Here is a 19355-nt window from a genome sequence, read left to right as displayed (position 1 = left end):
TGTTTTCCATAGCGGCTGCACCAATTTACATTACCTCCAGTAGCGCTCAAGGGTTTCCTTGCCAACACCTGTTTGTGTGTGTGTTTGTTTTGCTTTATCGATGATAGCCATTCTGACAGATGTGATATCATCTTGGCTTTCATTTACATTTTCCTGATGATTAGTGGTGTTAAACATCTTTTCATGTCTGTTGGCCACTTGAGTGTCTTTTCTGGAGAAATGCGTATTCAGGTCTACAGCCCATTTTTTGATCGGATTGTTTTTCTGATGTTGAGTTGGATCAGTTCTTTATACATTTTGGACATTAGTCCCTTATGCGTATCCCTTGCAGCCCCTTCTCCCCTTTGGTAGGCTGCCTTTTCGTTTCGTTGGTGGTTTCCTTCGCCGCGCTAAAGCTCCTTAGTTTGATAGAGTCCCATTTATTTATTTTTGCTTTTGTTGCCTAAATTACACATTTCAAAGGGTGACTTTTACAGTATGTAAATTATGTGCCATAAGGCTGTTTAGAAATGATCAAAAAAAAGGCTTGGTTAAAAGTTCAGAGACCAAAATTCTAGGCCCGCCTGAACCATAAAGTAGCTATTTATTCAGTCGGTAAGTATTTGAGAACTCGTAGGCATAGGAAGTCAACCAGCAATAAACTGACATGGTCCCAGTCCTCATAAAGTATTGGTAGCAGAGAGAGTGTGAGTGCATGGGGCAGGCAGCACATGCCTGTCGCCAAGGACTTAACAAAATGTCCTTATGGCCAGAGGTCAGACGAGGCAGAGCGTAGAATGAGACCAAAGGGCCGGCTGTGTAGGGAGGCAAGTGAAGGAGTTTTGTCTTGTTCTTTTCAGCAACAGAAAGCCATTGAGTTTTAAAGGCACAGGAGTGGTGACGTCATAATTCTGTCTTGGAAAGATGGCTTTGGCTGCATTAAAAATTATGAATTAAGAAATGTGCAGAAGTGAAAACTAGGCCCACTCGTTAGGAGGCTAGAGTTTTGGTGAGGGATGATGGAAGCTTGGGACCAGTGAGGGACGGGGAGATGCAAACATAATTTCTAGATTTCTAGAGTCCAGTTTTGAAGAGAAGAGGGTATTTTAGTAAACTGAACTTCATAGACTTGTTGGGCAGGGTTTTCCCAAATTACCCTCTACTGACTCATTTTTAAAGTAGTATAGATTGCAAAAAACAGGAATAAAACAATCGGGCATCTTTTCATAGGTACCAGTTGACATTGTAACCTTGACTCCCATTATTATTGTCACTTTTTAAAATGTGTCCATTTGATTTGTCATATTGAAATTAGACTGAAGGGATTTATAACTTCAGTAATTTTAATTGCAGTAGATTGTGCTTTCTCATCTCTGTTTCAACAAAAACTGTGATTGTTTTTCCCCCTCAGTATTTGATTTTCATCAAGCCGCCGACGGTATCCAGGAACAACAGAGACAAGAACAAGCAGGAAAAAAGTACGGTGTTTGTCTGTCTGTCCGTTTGTTTTTGGTGCAGCGGAAGCTTATCTAGACCCTTATGTTTACATTCTAGACTAGGTTTAAGAAAAATAAGTATTAAAATATCCAGTTTGGATTTCAGAGAAAATCAGTAGGATCATATGAAAAAAGTAAACTTAAAGGAAATGGCATAAATAGAAAATAGTCATAGTTCACGTCCTTCTTTGTGCTCTCTGGCCACAAGCACTGCATCCTTCTTGTCTAACTCAAAGCTTGTTTTGATTTATTTTTAAGTTTGGGTACCACAAAAAAGGGCATTGGCCCAGTTTATTCTTCCAAAGCTGCCCGGAGTGGACTCAGGATGTGCGACCTTGTTTCTGACTTTGATGGCTTCTCTGAGAGGTAAGTCAGTTGTGTTTCTTCAGAAGGGAAGGAGCAAGTGGATTTACTGAATTTTTAAAACCCAAGAGACAGTAACTTCATGAAAAGTAACATGATGGTATTATCGTAGCATCACTCCAAGAACTGTATGAAAGCCAAAATTATACGAAAGGATTGGAGTTTGGAATGGTTTGCTGAGAAGGAGCTGTTTCCTGCGGGGGAGGGGTAGAGTACTTCACGTATCATTTATCCACATGGCTAACCTCCTTTATTAAATTTTATTTCTCAGAATGTAACCTAAGTTTGGGGATTAATTTGTTATTAAGATCAGTTATCTATAGAAATTATTTGAATCAAATGATATTCAGAATATTTTTAATGTCTTGATTTTTCTGTATTTTTCAGGTTCAAAGTTCTGGCTAACCAGTACAAATCGATATACCCCACTTTGGAAATAGACATTGAAGGTGAATTACAAAAACTCAAGGTAACACTTTTTACCTTTTTAATGTCCTTTTAAAAACAGCTTCGCCAAATTGGCATTTAGATCTTTCATTCATGCAGGCTTAGTGTTAGGAACTGAAAATATAAAAATGCAGAACATATGGTCTTTAATTTCCTTTATGGAAATTACATTGTGTCTGAGAAGTTATACATTAAGTAGTTTATAGTCTAATTAAGTGCCTCACAGATATGTGTAAAGTACTGTAGATAAGAACTGATAAACGAATTTCATGCCCTTTTTATATCCTAAAAGCATATAAACCTAAAAGGACATGGTATGTTTAAGTAACTTCACATGACGTGGCTTAAACAAAATATTGAGTGGAGAACAAGGAACAGGTAGTAAAGTACCTGAAAATAAAGTCAGACAAGTAGGGACGAAATCACAGGTCCTACATTGGTCTTATTTGCAATGATAGGAGTTCAGCTTTTATCTTGGAGATAATGAAAACCTTTTGAATAATTTTGAATGGAAAAAAAGATTGGATTCGTATTATGTAAAAATCACTCATAGCAATGTGGAAGGTAATCAACAAAGGGACCAGTGAGCGGGGATAACTCTGAAAGCCCCATAGGGTCGCTCTCTTTGGCGCTGTACCCCGAAGGGGCAGACAAGGTCACCGGCCCACGGCGAGCCCGCGGTTCGCAGCTCTCAGGCGGCGGCGGTGCCTGGGTTGGTCAGTGGTCGGGCCTCCTGTCCCCTCCCCGCTCCTCTTCCTCCACGGTCTTCGGTGGATTTCAGACTGCTTCCTGCGGATCTGGTCATCACCCCTCTTCTGTGAATACGCATGAATGTCAATTTCAGAACCGAGTGGGTATTTACAAACCTCATATGCCATTCTGGAACGGTGGCAGACCTCAGGTCTATCTGCCTACAAAATTCCTAAAAAAAAAAAAAACGACCTCCAAAGAACATTCTAAATTGGGTTTCGGTGTATCGATTGTTGCTTAGAATAGACTGCCATTTTCTTTTCATTCTGTCATGCAGCCAATGTTTTTAGTTTATTGCTGGCGACTTGGAAATATTTATGTACTGAAGTATGGATATGGGCTCCCAATTCTATTTTATGTATATTCTATGTGAATGCAAAGCAGATGAATAATAATGAACAGAATTGGGCAAGAATAGTCTTAAGAGGTGATAGATGTTGAACCAGGACTTGAAGGAACAAGGGACATGGCGAAGGGTTTGGTCATTTCAGGCATAAAAAAAGGACTAAAACAGGAATAAGCATGATATTGGAGCCTAGAGCCTGGAGGGGACCGTACCTTCCTCTGTGTCTTAACACACTCAGGTGAATGCATGAGCGGGACTCGGAGGAGTTTCCATAACGGTCTGGCTGAATATTTAAACAGTCACGCCCAGGTTTCCTTGCAGTCATCCTCCAGGCCTCGGGAGAACACTTACTTATATGACACTTTTAATTGAATTCTAAAATTAAGTAGTATTAATACTTTACATAGGTTTTGAGGAAGTTTTATAATGCTGTGTAAAATAGCATTTGATGATATCTGCTAGTAATACTGCTGAAATATTTTACTACGACAATACAACGGCAAAAGAATATTATAATCGGTTGTTGATATTTGCATGCTTAGCAACGTCCCCCGGGGTCCTTATCACATTTCGAGAATTACATTTTGAGATGCAAATTGTTTAAAACTCATGGTTACGTGGATTATAAATTACAGCTTTTTAAATACTTCACAAAATATACAAGCATAATGTAATATGCTCAATTATTTTTATTTTCTCGAGAGTTGGTTTATGAAGCATGAGTACTTGGTGTTTGCAAGGCTGTCGCCATTATTTGTAGTGAGGTTAATGCATTTGTGTGTGTCTCTTCTGGTTCTGGAGAATCAGGATGAAAGACCAGAGGTGCTCCACATAGCGCACTAGGGGGAGCACTATCATCTACCCCTTTCCGCTTTACTTTCGTCAGTTTTCACTGTCATAAAGTCAGGTCATTTTTACTCGTACTGGTTATATTGTAAATGTGTTAGTGTACATTGTAATTGGCTTTTGTCTTTGTCTGCAGGGCTATATGGAAAGGATTAAACCAATGGTGCGGGATGGAGTTCATTTCCTGTACGAGGCCCTGCACGGACCACCAAAGAAAATCTTGGTAGAAGGCGCGAACGCAGCACTGCTGGATATTGATTTTGGTAAGTGAGGTGTGACTTACGGGGGGCGCCACTGAGCCCTGAGGTACTTAAGATATAAATAATTCATATTAGCATTAGGGATTTTAAAAGAAGGCTTTTAGCTTGTGTATTTAGGAATGATGGAAGTTTGTTATCTTATACTAATCCCTTTTTTTTTTTTTTAAAGGAATATTGTGGAAAACACAATATATATGTTGTTTCAGAGTTCGTTAGAAAAATGAAATCACTGTTTGAGTCAGTGGGTTTGGGATTCTCTAAACTGATTTTTATTGGTTCATGGTTCAGTTCCAGACCTCATTTCTGTAAAACGATTAGGTGAATCCTATGGAAGGATCTTTACCCTTAATTCAGCTTTTTAAAAAGAAAACATCAGGAAATAAACATTGTTATTAAACGTGAATATTCTAAAATCTGTGGCAGTCTGTTTAATTAACTCCCTGGGCATGAAATTCTGAGTGGGTCTAAAGCATTTCCTCCATCTTCAAAAATTAATGCTTAACATCTTCAAACTCCTGCCCCATTAGTTTCTTGGCTTTTCCATCTAAACGTGATCTCTCCAGGATGAGTCCAATTGTTCTCAGCTCTTACCGACTTTTCATACTTGGCTTATAACTCCAAGTAAACCAATTAAAGTCTATTTCTATCTGCTAGATATGTATTTTTTTTGATACGATGATTTCTGGAAAGAAAGCAGAGTGTCTAATTGGCATATCGAATAGTTTAAGGCGACCCCGTGTGTGGGGCTGGGGCGTACACCACTCCTAGCCTACTCGTGTCATTTCCGGGGTTATTCCCCAAACAGACGTCAAAAGGTAGGAAAATGCTGCAATACCACAAAGTTCTTAGTGTGCTGTTGTCACTCTAGGTTGCTGCTACACCTTATTTATATCAAGGGAGTGAAATAAATTTGCTTTAAACTAACAGGCGATGTTAAAGTACATAGATTGTAAATCTACACGGTGGAGGAGCGCCGGGGTTTCTGCATTAGCCGTTTAGCATTGCAGTAGGTGCACACCTGCCGTCCGGAGCTGAGCAGCTGTGTGCGCTGGAGGGTCTGCTCCAGCATTAGACACTGCGGTCACAGCTCTCACCACCTGTCAGTGCAGACAGAACGAATCGAAAAAACACATCGAGGCTTTGAGACGGTGGTTATAGTTCTATTAAAGTCTGTCAAATACCCAGAATAGTCTCAAATGTGCAATTTTCATAGTAATTCTGTTTTCGAATAATGTATGTTTATGTGTGTATATTTTAACACTTGTTTCTACTTTTAGGAACTTATCCTTTTGTAACCTCTTCAAACTGCACAGTTGGAGGTGTTTGTACCGGCCTGGGTATGCCCCCGCAGAACGTTGGAGAAGTGTACGGTGTGGTGAAGGCGTATGTAACTAGAGTTGGCATTGGTCCCTTTCCTACGGAGCAGGACAACGTAAGCCTGTTTTTCAATAAATATAATTTAGAAGTTTTAAAATAAAAATTCATGCCTTTTTTTCCCCCTTAACGAATTCTTTCCTGCATTTCACTTAATTTGCAAGATCAATCTGAGCAACATTTAAAAATGTGCGCACGCCTCGTTGTCAGTGGCAGCAGACTGGCAGCAAGAGAAGAGGGATTCGAGGGTACTTAGAGGTCATTGGAATGTCAAGGCTAAAGGAAGGTGGGTTTAGGAAGGGGGTCATAATAATGGAGGAAAAGGAAGTTAAAAAGGACAACTGCCTTTCACCAAGAGCTTAGGAGGAGCCAGGGGTGAGGAAAATCATCTCCAGACCTTGTCTAACCGTAGCCAGCACTGGTGTGCCAGCCTGGAGCCTGGCACTGTCTAAAAGCTGTGATCTTGCACGCTCATAGGTCCTCCCAGCCGCTCAGGGAGCTGGGTGATGTCACTTTCCCCATTCTGCATGTGAGGAAACCAAGGCACAGAGAGCCGAAGTAACTTGCCCAAGGCCACACAAATAGGGCCGGGATTCAAACCTGACAGAACAGCATTAAAGAAAACACATGATTGTAGTGATGTCAGAATGTAAGCGGTAAGGAAGTGATGGTTTTAATCAGTAAATTAGGGGATCGGTAGATCATAGGTGGGAAACTAGGGTGTAGGAAGTGGCCATAGCTTAAAAGGGCATTGTGATAATCAGCAAGTACTAAGTAGATGCACGTTTGCCTTATGGTTCTTGGGAAAATCCTCAAACGACAGTTGTTCTTGGAAAATTGCCTCAAGCTGTCCACTTTAATAAATATTTACGAACGACTTCTTTTTTTTAATATGCAGCATTTATATTTTTATGTGTTAATCTAAATTTTAGGATGTGATCTAGATAACATAAAAACACTGCTTTTAAACAAAATGGTAAAAAAAAAAAAAATGAAGCCAAAAGTGGATCTATTCCAAGTAATGCTTCCCTCACATAAAATCTGTCATCTCTGTGGAATTCTGTATTCAACTTAGTTATTTTATGAAAGATATTGCTGTCAGAGAGACTTTGACTTGTTATATGATCTTAAGTGTAATTCTGCTAGATTTACATCATTGGTATTCTAATCCTAAATTTCTATTTTCTGTTTCCTAGGAAATTGGAGAATTATTACAAACAAGGGGTGGAGAGTTTGGTGTAACTACTGGAAGGAAAAGAAGGTGTGGCTGGTTGGACCTCGTTTTGCTCAAATATTCTCACATGATTAATGGATTTACTGCGTGAGTATTCTTAGAAACATTTATTTCAGGAAAGACAGGAAAATTCATGACCACAGGATACGTTTTGTAGAATGCAAACTTGAAGTCGTACCCTAAGAGAAAAGTTTCTCCCTTTAGCCTCTGAATGAAATTTTAGTTCAAGGTAGAAGTGGGTGAAGGTATAGGAAAAGGGGGTACAAGGGGAGGACCCCAGGGTATCTTCCTAGACGTCTAAGATTGGAAGAAAAGAATCACGGTACTTTTAAATGTATGTACAAATATGGAGGGAAGTAAGATGGGCATATAGGTAAGTAGATGATTGATTGATCGATTGATCGATAGGTAGGTAAGTAGATAAGTAAGCGCAGAGTATATATACAAAGGGAGGCCATATGACAGTGACTTGGTACATAGGCTTAGTTGGTGTCTGACTACCACTAAATCCAATTCCCAGATCCATGCGTTACGCTATATGACTTTGGGCAAGTTAATCTTTCTGTGCCTTTTAAAACATCATCTTTAAAATCTAGGTAGTAGTATTACCTATTCCAAAGGGGTGTTTTGAGAATTAATTGGAGAAATGTAGTGAGAGCATGCAGTGTATTGCCTGGCTCACTGAAAATGCTCAATTAAAGTTATTTAACATATACACATAAATATATAAATAAATATGTTCATGTCTGTATTAATCCGGTTTTACTTCTAGTGAATAACAGAATAAAGGCTAAAAAATAAATCCTAAACCTAGTGTTTTATCTAATTTCCCCAGATTTTTCCCTTAAACCTTTGTTTTCCACTCAATTTATTGGGGGATTTTGATGTATCGGGAAAAGGTCCTTGTTGTGTGTTCCTCACTGTCCTTTGACAATTTCTGACCAAAGAAGGGTGGAGGTGATGATAACCAGAGTGAAGAAATGAGGGTCAGCAGCGTGTGTGTAAACACGCATACATACCCTGTGGTCATCCGTGGGGAGCAGTGAGTTCTGCCATGACCCACAGCCACGGGGCATCCTCGCTCCGGGCGGCCCTCCCTCAGATGGGCACCGATCATCAGAAAGTGAAGCAAGAGGGTGTGGATCAATCAGTGAAAACCTATTACAGTTACTAGAAAAGTAACTCACTAGTGAGTTAGTTAAGTCATTTTTTATTACTAGGAAAATACATCGGTATATTATTCTCTTTTGTTTTATGCGTGGCATTTTTTCAAAACATCATCATTTAAGAGTTGGCTGTTTTAACTTTGCCTTTCCTTCCAAAATTAGGTTGGCGCTTACCAAATTGGATATTTTGGACATGTTTAAAGAAATCAAAGTTGGAGTTGATTACAAGTTGGATGGTGAAATCATACCTCATTTCCCAGGTACTTTTTTAAGGTTATGTATAAGGAATATTATGAAGTGAATGTATTGGAGCAATTTCATGACGCTCTTCTGTATAATTTCCGGCACACAGCCACAGGCCAATACGCCCCTTGTGAACAGTGCAGGAATATTCACCTCTTACTGGCACTGGTTTCATAGCTGCTGTGCGTTCGGGTGCTAGATGGCAGAAAGGAAACTCAAAAATAGGAAGTAACACGATGCCTCCGAGCCCAGCGATGCTGCTCTTGAATCTTTTCATTGTTGTGAAAATAACTTGTGCGCAGGCCTCCCTCCCTCCCCTGAGACATGTAGGGAGGAGAGAAGAGCCCCCGCTGGTCAGGACAGGCCGGCCCTTCATGCACCTGCCACACGCACCATTTATGTAACCTCTAGTCTGTGTCTAAAGCGGATGGCCGTAAGGAGGCTTCTTGGAGGACGTGTTCGTTCAGGCGTTACTCAGAAAGTTCCGTAAATGTTTCCAGCCTCCAGAAATAGGAACTGTTCATCGTCTAGCCACCCTATGAGGCTGGGAAGATGCCAGGTGAAGGAATATTGACTAGCCTAACGAAGCTTGGCGGGCCGGTCGTTTTCGTGACTTGCCAGTGATGACCAGTCCTTGGGAAGTGCGGACAGCCGCGAGGGCCTAGAAATGCGTGGTCGTCGTGTCATTCTGACGTCGCGGCCTGCTCCGGTTTGGTTTGGCCCGACTCTGCTTTTCCTCAGTTGTCGAATCACTGTTTCTGCGTCTAACAACTTTTGGTTGAATATTGGGCGTTGTGGATAATCTGTTGTAGAGACTCAGATTCTGTCATCTTCTTCCGAAGAGTATTGTTTCTTATTTGGGGGACAATTGAATGACTGGCTAATCATCTTGAACTTAGATGGCCTGGTTTTATGATTTGTTGGCAGAGTTGTGTTTAGTAGCTACACCGCTTGTGGCGTGGTGGTTCCCAAACCTGTCCCGCCCAGGGGGAGGCAGTCTCCGGTCTCTGTCTCCTCAGTGGATCTTGGCAGAACTTGGTTTTAGGCCGCGTCGTGGGGGTCTGGAATAGGTTTTACCCTGGAGTGTGGTTTTCACTTGTAAGGAGCGACCTTCCTGGCACCTCCGCTGGAGGCCTGGAGAGGTAACAGGCTGGACCGAGGCCTGTCCAGCCTGGCGTGTCTGTCACCTTCCAGCAGCGGTGTGACAGCTGCTGTTTGGTGGTCCTCCGATGTCTCGTTCTTTGCACGTACGGTCGAACTTCAGCCATGGGACTTTCACGTGGACCTCTGGGGTCAGGGTCGCCTCTCTGTATCATTACTCCTTCTTCTCTGAAACTTGATTCCAGCTGCCTCAGCATCCTCCGTTTCAGGTCGGTGGGACCACTGTTCTCTGCTGACCGCCCTGTCCTGACTTCAGCGCTCAGGACGTTGTCCTTACGCCGAGAGCTGAGCAGTTTTAGGACCTGCCTGTGTGTTTGTTTTCCCGCAGAAACTGCAGTTTTGTGCTGTCCATGGCCTAGACAGAGTCGTCACGTATTTCGTCCAGCTTTACAGCTGCGTATGGGCGTCAGGAACGTGTTCTCTGTCATGGCTGGAACTAGAAGCCTCACGGGGTCTCTCGATTCTTTCCTTTATCTGCCACGAGCAGTTCCGACACATCCTCTTAGTGTGGTTCGTCATGTCCTCTGAGCTTCCAGGGACATTCCTAGCGGGACGTTTTCGTCATGCTCAGCTCGCGACTCACGGGGGGCCCTCCCGCAGCAACATACTCTTATCGGACTTTATGTCCCACCACCTGCCGCACCCCGCGACGCAGCCCCCTCGGCACCCCGTTCCGTACCCGCTCCTTGGCTCCGATGGTACATACGGGCTCGGTCCTGCAGGCCCTTTGGAGGAGGGCCCCTTCCCCCCTTAGCAGGCCCTGGGCTATTATGTTGTGACTTGACCCTGGGTTGTTTGCTGCTCGGGAGGAGAGGTCAAGGTGAGTCCTGGGAGGGGCAGAGAGGCAGAGGCCTCCACGTCATCCTCAAGCAGGGGGAGGCCCCGATCTCCAGCAGGAAGGCTGTTCTGCAGGCCACCAGTGCATCTAGGGAGGCAGGAGTTTTGAGTGCAGCTGTCCCACCCAAGAGTCGGAGTTCCAGCCTGTCCCCCAAGCAGGGCTCTGGCCTTGGCATAGCAGGTGTGAGGATTCCGCTTTCTCTGGAACCTGGTGTCTGTCCGTTTGAGTCCCGAGTCTGATCCGCAGCTTTTTCTGCTGTAGAAGATGAGCTTCTCTCAGATGCTGCTGCCTGAGAGGTTTTGACTTTCACACTTGTCTTAAACCGATGAAAGGCTCTGCGTCTCTGACCCGCCTCCCACCGTCTTTCTCGGGTTCGTGAACGGCATTTCTTTAGAGCCAGCCATAGAATCCATTTTTCCTTGTGCTTAGTTCTGAATTTCCCAGACATTGCCTGTGCTGTGCCCTCCATCGGCACAGCCGAGTCGCCTCCCGTCGAAGTCCTAAGCTGCACTGCTCCGCGGGCCAGCGCCCTCCCTTCCGCCACCGACGGCCCGCACTGCGGCCCGCTGGCCGCCGTGGCCTCCACGACCCCACGTTACCACCTTCTTCCTCGCCCCGCTCTGGCATCGACCGCCTTAACGTGGCTGCGTGCCTTGGGAAGCAGACCCGGCGTAGAGATTCGCGGACAGATGGCTTGTCCGGAGCGGCTCTGAGCAGCATCTGGCGGTGGGCGTAGGGGAGGGAGAGAAGCAGGACCGGGCAGAGGGAGAAGTCGAGCTGCAAAGCAGCTACGCAAAAAGCCCTCAGCGGATCCTGCGGGGAGCTAGAACAGCCCTTCAGAGTTGTCTCGAATTAAGTAACTGTCCAGGTTCTTTCCATCTTCACACTAACAAGTCATCGGACACGGGCCGCGGCAGGGAGGTGGCTCCCTTCGGTGGAGGGCCGTCCCTGGGGAGATCCGAGCCGGGAGTTGGCCGGCAGCGGGCAGCGCTCCCAGGGCCGGGGCGTGCGTGTCTCGGTCCTGAGAGGGGCGTCTGGGGACAGTGTGCATCCACCGTGCAGAGGGAGCGGGTAGGTGAGGTGATGAAAGTCCCCCTCCGGCTTGCGTGCACAGTCACAGAAACGGCAGGTTCCCAGGACGAGAGCAAGTGTGCAGCCTCGGTTCTGTGCAAGTGCCGGCACTTCAGACGCACAGTCCCCCGTCCACGGTGCAGAGGTCGCAAAAGCTCTAAAAATGGGAAGTTCTCATTTTGGCACCAAAAACTCGCTTGACAGCAAAACCCGACTTAAACTGATGTGAGAACCAATTATCTACCTGCTTAGAGTGAATAATCTTCGGTTGCTATAGAAATATGTTTGACTATAAAATCCCACCCCAGGTAGTACATGCAGTATTTTACCTTTCTAAACTCCAAAAACTTCTAAATTCCAAAATGCATCTGGCTCCAAGGATTTTGATTAGAGACTGTGAACCTACGCTGTATCAGGAAGGTGTTTGACAGTGGGCGGTGTGCATCATGAATAAATGTATTTACTCTGACTTGCAGCAAACCAAGAAGTCCTAAATAAAGTTGAAGTTCAATATAAGACTCTCCCAGGATGGAACACGGACATATCAAATGCAAGGACATTTAAAGAACTGCCCGCTAACGCACAGAATTATGTTCGATTTATTGAAGATGAGCTTCAGATTCCAAGTAAATATAAACGCTTTACGAACAACTGTCTTTACATTTTCTACTTTTAACTTAACTGTCAACTTTTGAAATAGGAGAGAGCATTCTTACAATGCTCATGATTTACTTAGATGTTCAGTTCAACATAAAAGACTTTTATTGCCTAAATATAACCAGTCATCTTTCTTTAAAACTTCTTATCCCTGAAGACAGTATACCTCTCACTCTTTTTTTTTTCTCTTTCTCAATTCTGTTAGACTGTTTTTTACCCTATGACATTCATTCTTGTTTCTTTCTCCCTCTTAATAACAAATCCTTTTGTGTTTTTCCACTAACAAAAATGGTTTGTGATTTTTTTTTTTTTCCCCATTTGGGTTTAAATCATCCTTGAGAGTTTGGGGAAGTTCATAAATAGATATTAGGAAATAATAGGAACCGAAAATAGGAAATCTCCTTTTAAAAAAATAAGAATAAAGACTAATACTTTATTAAAAAACAGATGTAAGCTGGTCAGGAGATTAGGCATAACCAAGTTGTGGCTGACTGGTTACGTGAAGTCTTTTAACAAATTGCTTTTCTCTTTTTATTGACGCTGATGGAGATTTGAGACACAAAAAACGAAGTGGGTGGGAGGTATCCTCCATATAAAATCTATTATGATTTCGTACTGTGGTTCATTTGAATTTATGGTCCATCTCAAACACGTATCTTGTTTTCTGCATTGCTAGCTGCCCCTTCTGGTTTGATGTCAAATTCAGTAAGCATGTTCGCTCACTCCTCTTAGTCAGCATTTTTTGAAATATAAACAACAGTGAATTGAACAGTGACGTCTGTAAAATACCATAAAGACTTATCCGTGAGGTTCAGGTGCTTAGAGATGCAGTAGGCTGATGCAGTAGGCAGTTCCTAAGGCTGCGCAAGTTATAGCAGTATTCTCTTCCAGATCATTCTGCCTTTTTGAGGTAGAAAAGTTACCATGCACTTCAGTATCCTCTTAGCATCCTTCATTTGTCAAAGGCACTTTACCTTTTCTAGTTACGAGGAACTTGACCACGGGTCCTTTAGGTCTCTGCTGGTTTAGGCCAATATTTTTCTATTGTGATTGTTAGGAATTGAAGAAATGAAAATATCAGGCACTTAAAACAGGAAACCCGTAAGGCAGACCCCCCCTCTGCTGGTTTGCAAGTGCACAGTCTGATGGTTTAGAAACTGGCACAACAGGATAGGACAAAAAGGTAACAAAAGGCACGTAGGGCAGAGTTCAGTGGTGACAGTGAGGAGGGGCAGGGGTCTGTTAATCGCAAAGGGTGAACTTGCTATTTTTTTTATAAACCTGTGTCTGCTTCTCTAAATATATTTTGATCTATAGCTTGATTTATTTTGTCCAGATCATGTATAATTGATTGAGAGAAGTGAATTAAAGTCACCTACTATTTATTTTCTTATCTGTTTTTCCCCTGTATCTCCTATAACTTTAGCTTTATGAATACTCTGCTTTGTTATTTGGTACATAAGTTTTCAACCAAAGTTTTTGAACATTTTAAATGAATTAGTACTATTCTTAACCTTCTTTCTTCCCCTTTCAGTTAGGTGGATCGGTGTAGGCAAATCCAGAGAGTCCATGATTCAGCTCTTCTAAGGGTTCCCGGTGATGCAAGAAACACTCCTTGACGAGGGGGGGAAGGACTTTCTTACACATTTCATTTATGACCTACGGATTTCAAGAATCAAGACATGGACCTGCGTCGTAAGCCCTGCTGTCGTCCCAGTCTCACCAGACGGCCGGCTGGTGTGGAGATGACCTTCGGCCTATTCCGGTGGCAGCTTCGTTAGCCGCCACAATTGCCAAAATCGTTTGTTGCTCCTGCTGCTCATGGTGCCACATTTTTTTTTTTTTTAACGTTTAGTGATGGTAGTAATAACCTATGTTGTTTGAAATCTAAGATAGAATTACTCTCCGTGTAGTTTTTCTTTATCGTCATGTGTGTTCATAGGTTTCGCTTCTATTAAATGGTAAGAACAATTAATGCAGTTTTGCACAAATATTTTTACATTCTGATCATTCAGTTCTGTCATTGTAATCTTTGCTGTTAGAAAAAAATGATGATAAGAGAGTTCTGTAAACTTTTGTAATGCTATAAATTGTGAACTGTTTATTTTCTGCTGAGACCATTGCAAATTTGAGCTTTGGCTGGGGGAGGGTGATGTAGTCATGGGTCCTTTAATTTGTACAGAATACGAAACTTATTTCTCTGTGTAAATTATTTAAAACATTGAACATTTAACTAAATGTTCAAAGAGAAAAGGTGTTTCCTAAACCAACAATCTTAATGTTAAACATATAGTCATTAAAAGATCTATTGTGATATTTGGTGGATATTTTTCTTTCAGATATTAACTGAACCGTGTAGCTTTCCTATTTTATCATACCATTATTCCTAAATCTAGAGAATTGATTTTTCAACATCGTGCCTGCCAATATGCCTACAAAATTATCTGTAAGTCTCCAAATGAACCCAAATTGTTGGTCATGTTTTTATTTCTCCTTTCTTGGGAAAAAAAAAAGGTATTATTTTAACAATTAGGCTTAACATATTGTGTTTTAGATTATTATCCTTCAGCAAACTATTTTAAATGTTTAAATTAGGTGCCACTTAAATTTATTTTATTATACCATCAATAGCTGATTAAAAAGAACAAACTATTTCTAGTATGCTTTGTGTATTGTGTTTTGTTCTAATAAGAGAATAAGAGAAGTAATAATAGTACTAGTGTGTGTAAGAAGGAGCTTTATCCTTCCAGTCAGTGCAGACAAAGTATAGAGGTCAAAAAACAGAATCTTTGACGAGATCCAGATATCTTTTTATCTTCACTAGATATATTTTATTAATATTTAGTTCAAGAAAAAATTTAAAATAGAAGCAGCTTTGTTGGATTTAATAAAAAGAATAGTACAGATGATCTTATAAGCCCACTACTGATCAATAATGACCTTCGTGTACAAATAATAATTTATACTTAATATATAAGAAATAATTTTTATTCTAATGGAAATTGAATGGGCTTTTATTGTACCTTACTTTTTCATCTTTGTATTTGGACTTCAAATTAGATTAGCTACCCAGAGACGAAAGCTCTATTAGAAATAACCATTTAAAGTCTGCATTCTTATCTTGGCTATAAACATTGTCTTATTTGAAATATTTTTAGCAGTGGTCCAGAAGCAGATAGAAAGAACCTATTCCCCAAGTCAGGAGTGCTCTTCTCATTATCAAAAAAAAAAAAAAATTTATATACACACATACACACACACACGTATGTATATGGATACATATATATATAACTTTCCTAATGCTGTTGATAGACATTTATTCATTTTTGACCATTTTGAATGATACTCTCCTTTTTCAGAGTGAGCTGTTTGCTGATTAAATTGGTTAAAAGAAAGGATCTGTTCTTTAGTTCAGTCTTTAAAACCCACAGATAACTGTCATAAATCTTTATTGGACAAGTATACATGGTAGGCCCCCCTCATCCAGGGGGGATGCATTCCAAGACCCCCAGTGGATGCCTCACAGCATGGGTGGTGCCAACCTTTTTTCCCCATACACACGCACGCACACATGCCAATGATAAAGTCTAATTTGTAACCGAGAGACTGGTAATAAAAGAGGATAACTCAAACAGCGTACTATGTAATGCAATCTCAGAATACCTGAGTGTGCTGTCCTCACCTCGCGATGAGGCGAGATGACACGGAGCCTACGTGGTCAGACGGGGCGGGGCGGCCACGCTGGACAAAGGGCTGACTTCGTGTGCTGGAGCAGGAGTAAAGAGGTTCCATCCCGTTACGCAGGATGGCGTGTGACTTAAAACTTAGGAACTGTTTATCTGGCGTTTTCTAAGTTTAATACCTTCAGACTGTGGTTGACCGTGGCTAACAGCCACGGGGAAGCGGGCACCGCGTCGGCGACTCCGTGAGATGCGGGGTGAAGAGCGTCGTCTGTATTTGGGAAGCGCCAGAGGAGGCCTTCAGTAGAAATAGCATTTAAAGACCAAAGGATGAGTAAGTCGCAGGGACAACATGCAAAAAAGACGCGGAAGCCAGAAAGAGTCTGGAAAGTTGGAACAACTGAACAAAATGAGTTGAGGGGCTGTGAGTGAGTGTGATGAGGTTAACAAGAAATAGGAGGAAGACTAAGCGAAACAACCAAAGCGTGTTTTGTATGAAAAAGAGGACTCGTATGCAAAATACAATGTGTATCCTTAAGGAAGAGCACAGAAAGATCTCTGAAACAAAAAACATGTACGGAAATTTTAAAATTTAGTAGAGAGGAACCTGGATGGCAGAAGGAGATACTTAAACGGGGAGAGGACCTTAGTGTATATTTAGTGCATATTTTTAATATAAATTTAAATTACTATAATTGAATAAGAATGCCAGTCTTACAGATGAGTATGTAAATGTAATGCTATTCCAACCAGAATTTCCATGGGGTTCTTTGTAACTGGACAGAATTATATTGAAGCTTAGGCAGGAAACGAATGTGCACGAATTTCTGTTATTTTTGAAAATGGAATGTGTTAAAGCTACTATAATCAAAGTATGATATTGTCATAGGAAAGAACAAAATACATAAGGGAAATGGATTAGACACATTCCAGAAATAGATGTGCCATATATGAGAACCAAATATAGACTAAAGATGACATTTTATTTTATTGGGAAAAGAATATATTAAAAAAGTAGGATAGCAAAACCTCTCAACAAAATATGAATTTTATATAACAAAAATATAAATTCTAGAAGTTTTAAGTCATGAGAGTAATATAGGAAAATACATCATCTTAGGGAGAGCCTTCTAAAGAAAAACTCAAGCCCTACAGAAAAATGAACAGACTTGACCCAAAGTTTTAGAAAAACACATCTGAGAATAAAAAACTTGGGAAAAAATATTTCAGCACATGTCACTGAGACACAAAGCATTGCCACAAATAGGAGGACAACAGAAAGATGGGCAATATAGTCGATGCCTGTCAGTCGATCCACAGAAAAATAAATGGCCCAAAACATAAAAAGACATTCGCCTTCCTCTATAGACAGGAAAATCCAAGTTAATGCAATGAGATAACACTTTTCACCTCTCAGATCGATAAAGATCAAAAGTAAAGCTTGTGCTAACAATGGCATGGAGAAATGGGCGCTTTCATATATTGCTAGCAGGAGTGGTATTACTATCATTTGGGGGGAAGCAATTGGGCACTTTCTGTTACAGTTTGTATTTGCAAATCCTTTGACTTACTAGCAATTCCACCACCAAAAAAGAAAAAAGAAAAGAAAGGAAAAGCAGCCCTATTTCACATGTAATTGTATTACTGGAAGTACATAAACGTCTGTTAATAACATACCATGGTCTTCTATGAATCCTTTAAAAAGTTAGATCAATACATATTGATTATAAAGGTGACTTTGATATGTTGGCATATAAACGTGAAGTTTTCCATAGTATGGCACCATTGAGGAGGAGTCGGGGAGGGAGGAAGAACATTTATGTTGGTCATAAGCTAGGAACAAAATAAGTCAGGGAATATATCAAACGATGAACATTGGTCACTAGAAAACGACTTTGAAGTTTTCCTTATATATCTTTATATTTAGATTTTTTTAAAGAATATAATCTTGAGTATTTTTTAAAAATGAGTTTTAGCAGTTTTAAGAATAAATTGCTATTTCAAGTGCACTTGAACAAAATATTCAGTGGTTAATCATTTCGGAAATCCACATAATACATCATGGTCACTATACCTCTGGAGAAAATGATTGGGATGTTGGCATTTGGCATTAGTTTATAGCCTTGCTCTTCCGAAACACTGAATAATCACCCAGTGACACAAATCAGAGATTGTGAATGAAGGAAGAAAAACTATGCTTTCCCTAGATTATGCAGTTACATAGTATATAAACTAAGAGATGCCTGTTTGGAAAATGCTTCCAGAGTTTTGGGGAAGAGAAGACTTTGCTTGATAAGTTGTTTGCCACTCTTTTTTTCTCTAAAGGTTGAAGAACAGGGATTTTTTTGTTTTTTGTTTTGTTTTGTTTTTGTTTTTGTTTTTGTTTTAGAAACATCAATATATACCATTAGCCTAGATGTTAATCTAGGAAAGTACCTACCTTTACAGAACCTACTTGAGAAAGAAAATGAGATTTGGATCACCTTTATGCACAACATCAATCCGTCTGTCTTCCTCAGAGGCTTCTCGATCTGCTTTTATTTTTATCAAAGTGACTCTTAACTATGGTTTTTATTTAAACAGCTTTATTAGGGTGTAATTTATATACCATAAAATTCACCTGTTTTGGAAACACATTTAGGTGAGTTAGTAAATTTACCAAATTGTGTAACCGTCACTATAATTCAATTTTAGAACATTTCTATCACCCCATAAAAATCATTTCTTGCCCATTTACACTCGCCATTCCTACCCCAACCTCACAAATCTACTTTCTCAATAGAATTGTCTTTCCTGGACATTTTGCATAAATTAAATTGTAATATGCGCTCTTTTATATCTGTTTTCATTTAACACAATGTTTTGAGGCTATAACATGTACTTCATCCCTTTTTACTGCTGAAGAGTATTCCATTATGGATATACCACATTTTCTTCATCTGTTCATGGACATTTGAACTATTTTCAGCTTTTCGCTCTTATGAAAAATGCTGCTACGAGCATTTGTGTGTGAGTCTTTGTATGAACATATCTTTTCATTCCTCTTGAATAGATATCTAAGAGTGGAATTTCTGGATTATATTGTACATTTATATTTAATTTTTTAAATTAATTAAATAATTAAATTTATTTTTTTTGAGCACCTATAGCACCTGGTCCTCCTAGGTGGTCTTCCATCCGACTACTAACCAGGCCCGACCCTTCTTAGCTTCTAAGGTCAGATGAAATCGGGCACGTTCAGGGTGGCATGGCCGTAGACTATATTTAATTTGTAAAAGAAACTTTCAAACTGACTGCACTTAAGACATATCAGCAATATATAAGGGCTCCTGGTTCTCCACATCCTCGTAAATACCCCTGATTGTGTGTCTTTTGAGTGTAGCCTTTCTAACAGGTGCGAAGTGTAGTCATCTTCCTACTACGACTAATGATATGATGTTCCAC

At 40.8% G+C, this 19355-nt stretch overlaps 1 protein-coding gene and 1 pseudogene across 1 annotated transcript in view; one reads left to right on the top strand and one right to left on the bottom strand.

The window, feature by feature from the left end:
* The window catches only part of ADSS2 (adenylosuccinate synthase 2), a 35227-nt gene extending 20680 nt beyond the window's left edge, over positions 1-14547 (top strand). The window contains exons 5-13 of the mRNA XM_016151263.2: positions 1391-1457; positions 1734-1841; positions 2226-2307; positions 4364-4490; positions 5765-5919; positions 7058-7182; positions 8424-8521; positions 12051-12200; positions 13766-14547. Of these exons, the coding sequence (XP_016006749.1) occupies positions 1391-1457; positions 1734-1841; positions 2226-2307; positions 4364-4490; positions 5765-5919; positions 7058-7182; positions 8424-8521; positions 12051-12200; positions 13766-13818 (965 nt within the window). The 3' untranslated portion in view covers positions 13819-14547. The remainder of the gene's footprint in view (positions 1-1390; positions 1458-1733; positions 1842-2225; positions 2308-4363; positions 4491-5764; positions 5920-7057; positions 7183-8423; positions 8522-12050; positions 12201-13765) is intronic.
* Positions 14548-19051: 4504 nt separating this feature from the next.
* On the bottom strand, positions 19052-19170 carry LOC118613461 (annotated as a pseudogene).
* Between the last annotated feature and the right edge of the window lie 185 nt (positions 19171-19355).

This window comes from Rousettus aegyptiacus, unplaced genomic scaffold (genome assembly GCF_014176215.1).
Source record: "Rousettus aegyptiacus isolate mRouAeg1 unplaced genomic scaffold, mRouAeg1.p scaffold_m13_p_18, whole genome shotgun sequence".
Taxonomy (NCBI): Eukaryota; Metazoa; Chordata; class Mammalia; order Chiroptera; family Pteropodidae; genus Rousettus; species Rousettus aegyptiacus.
Note: the sequence above shows the minus strand (reverse complement) of the source record. Positions and strands in the feature narration are given on the sequence as shown.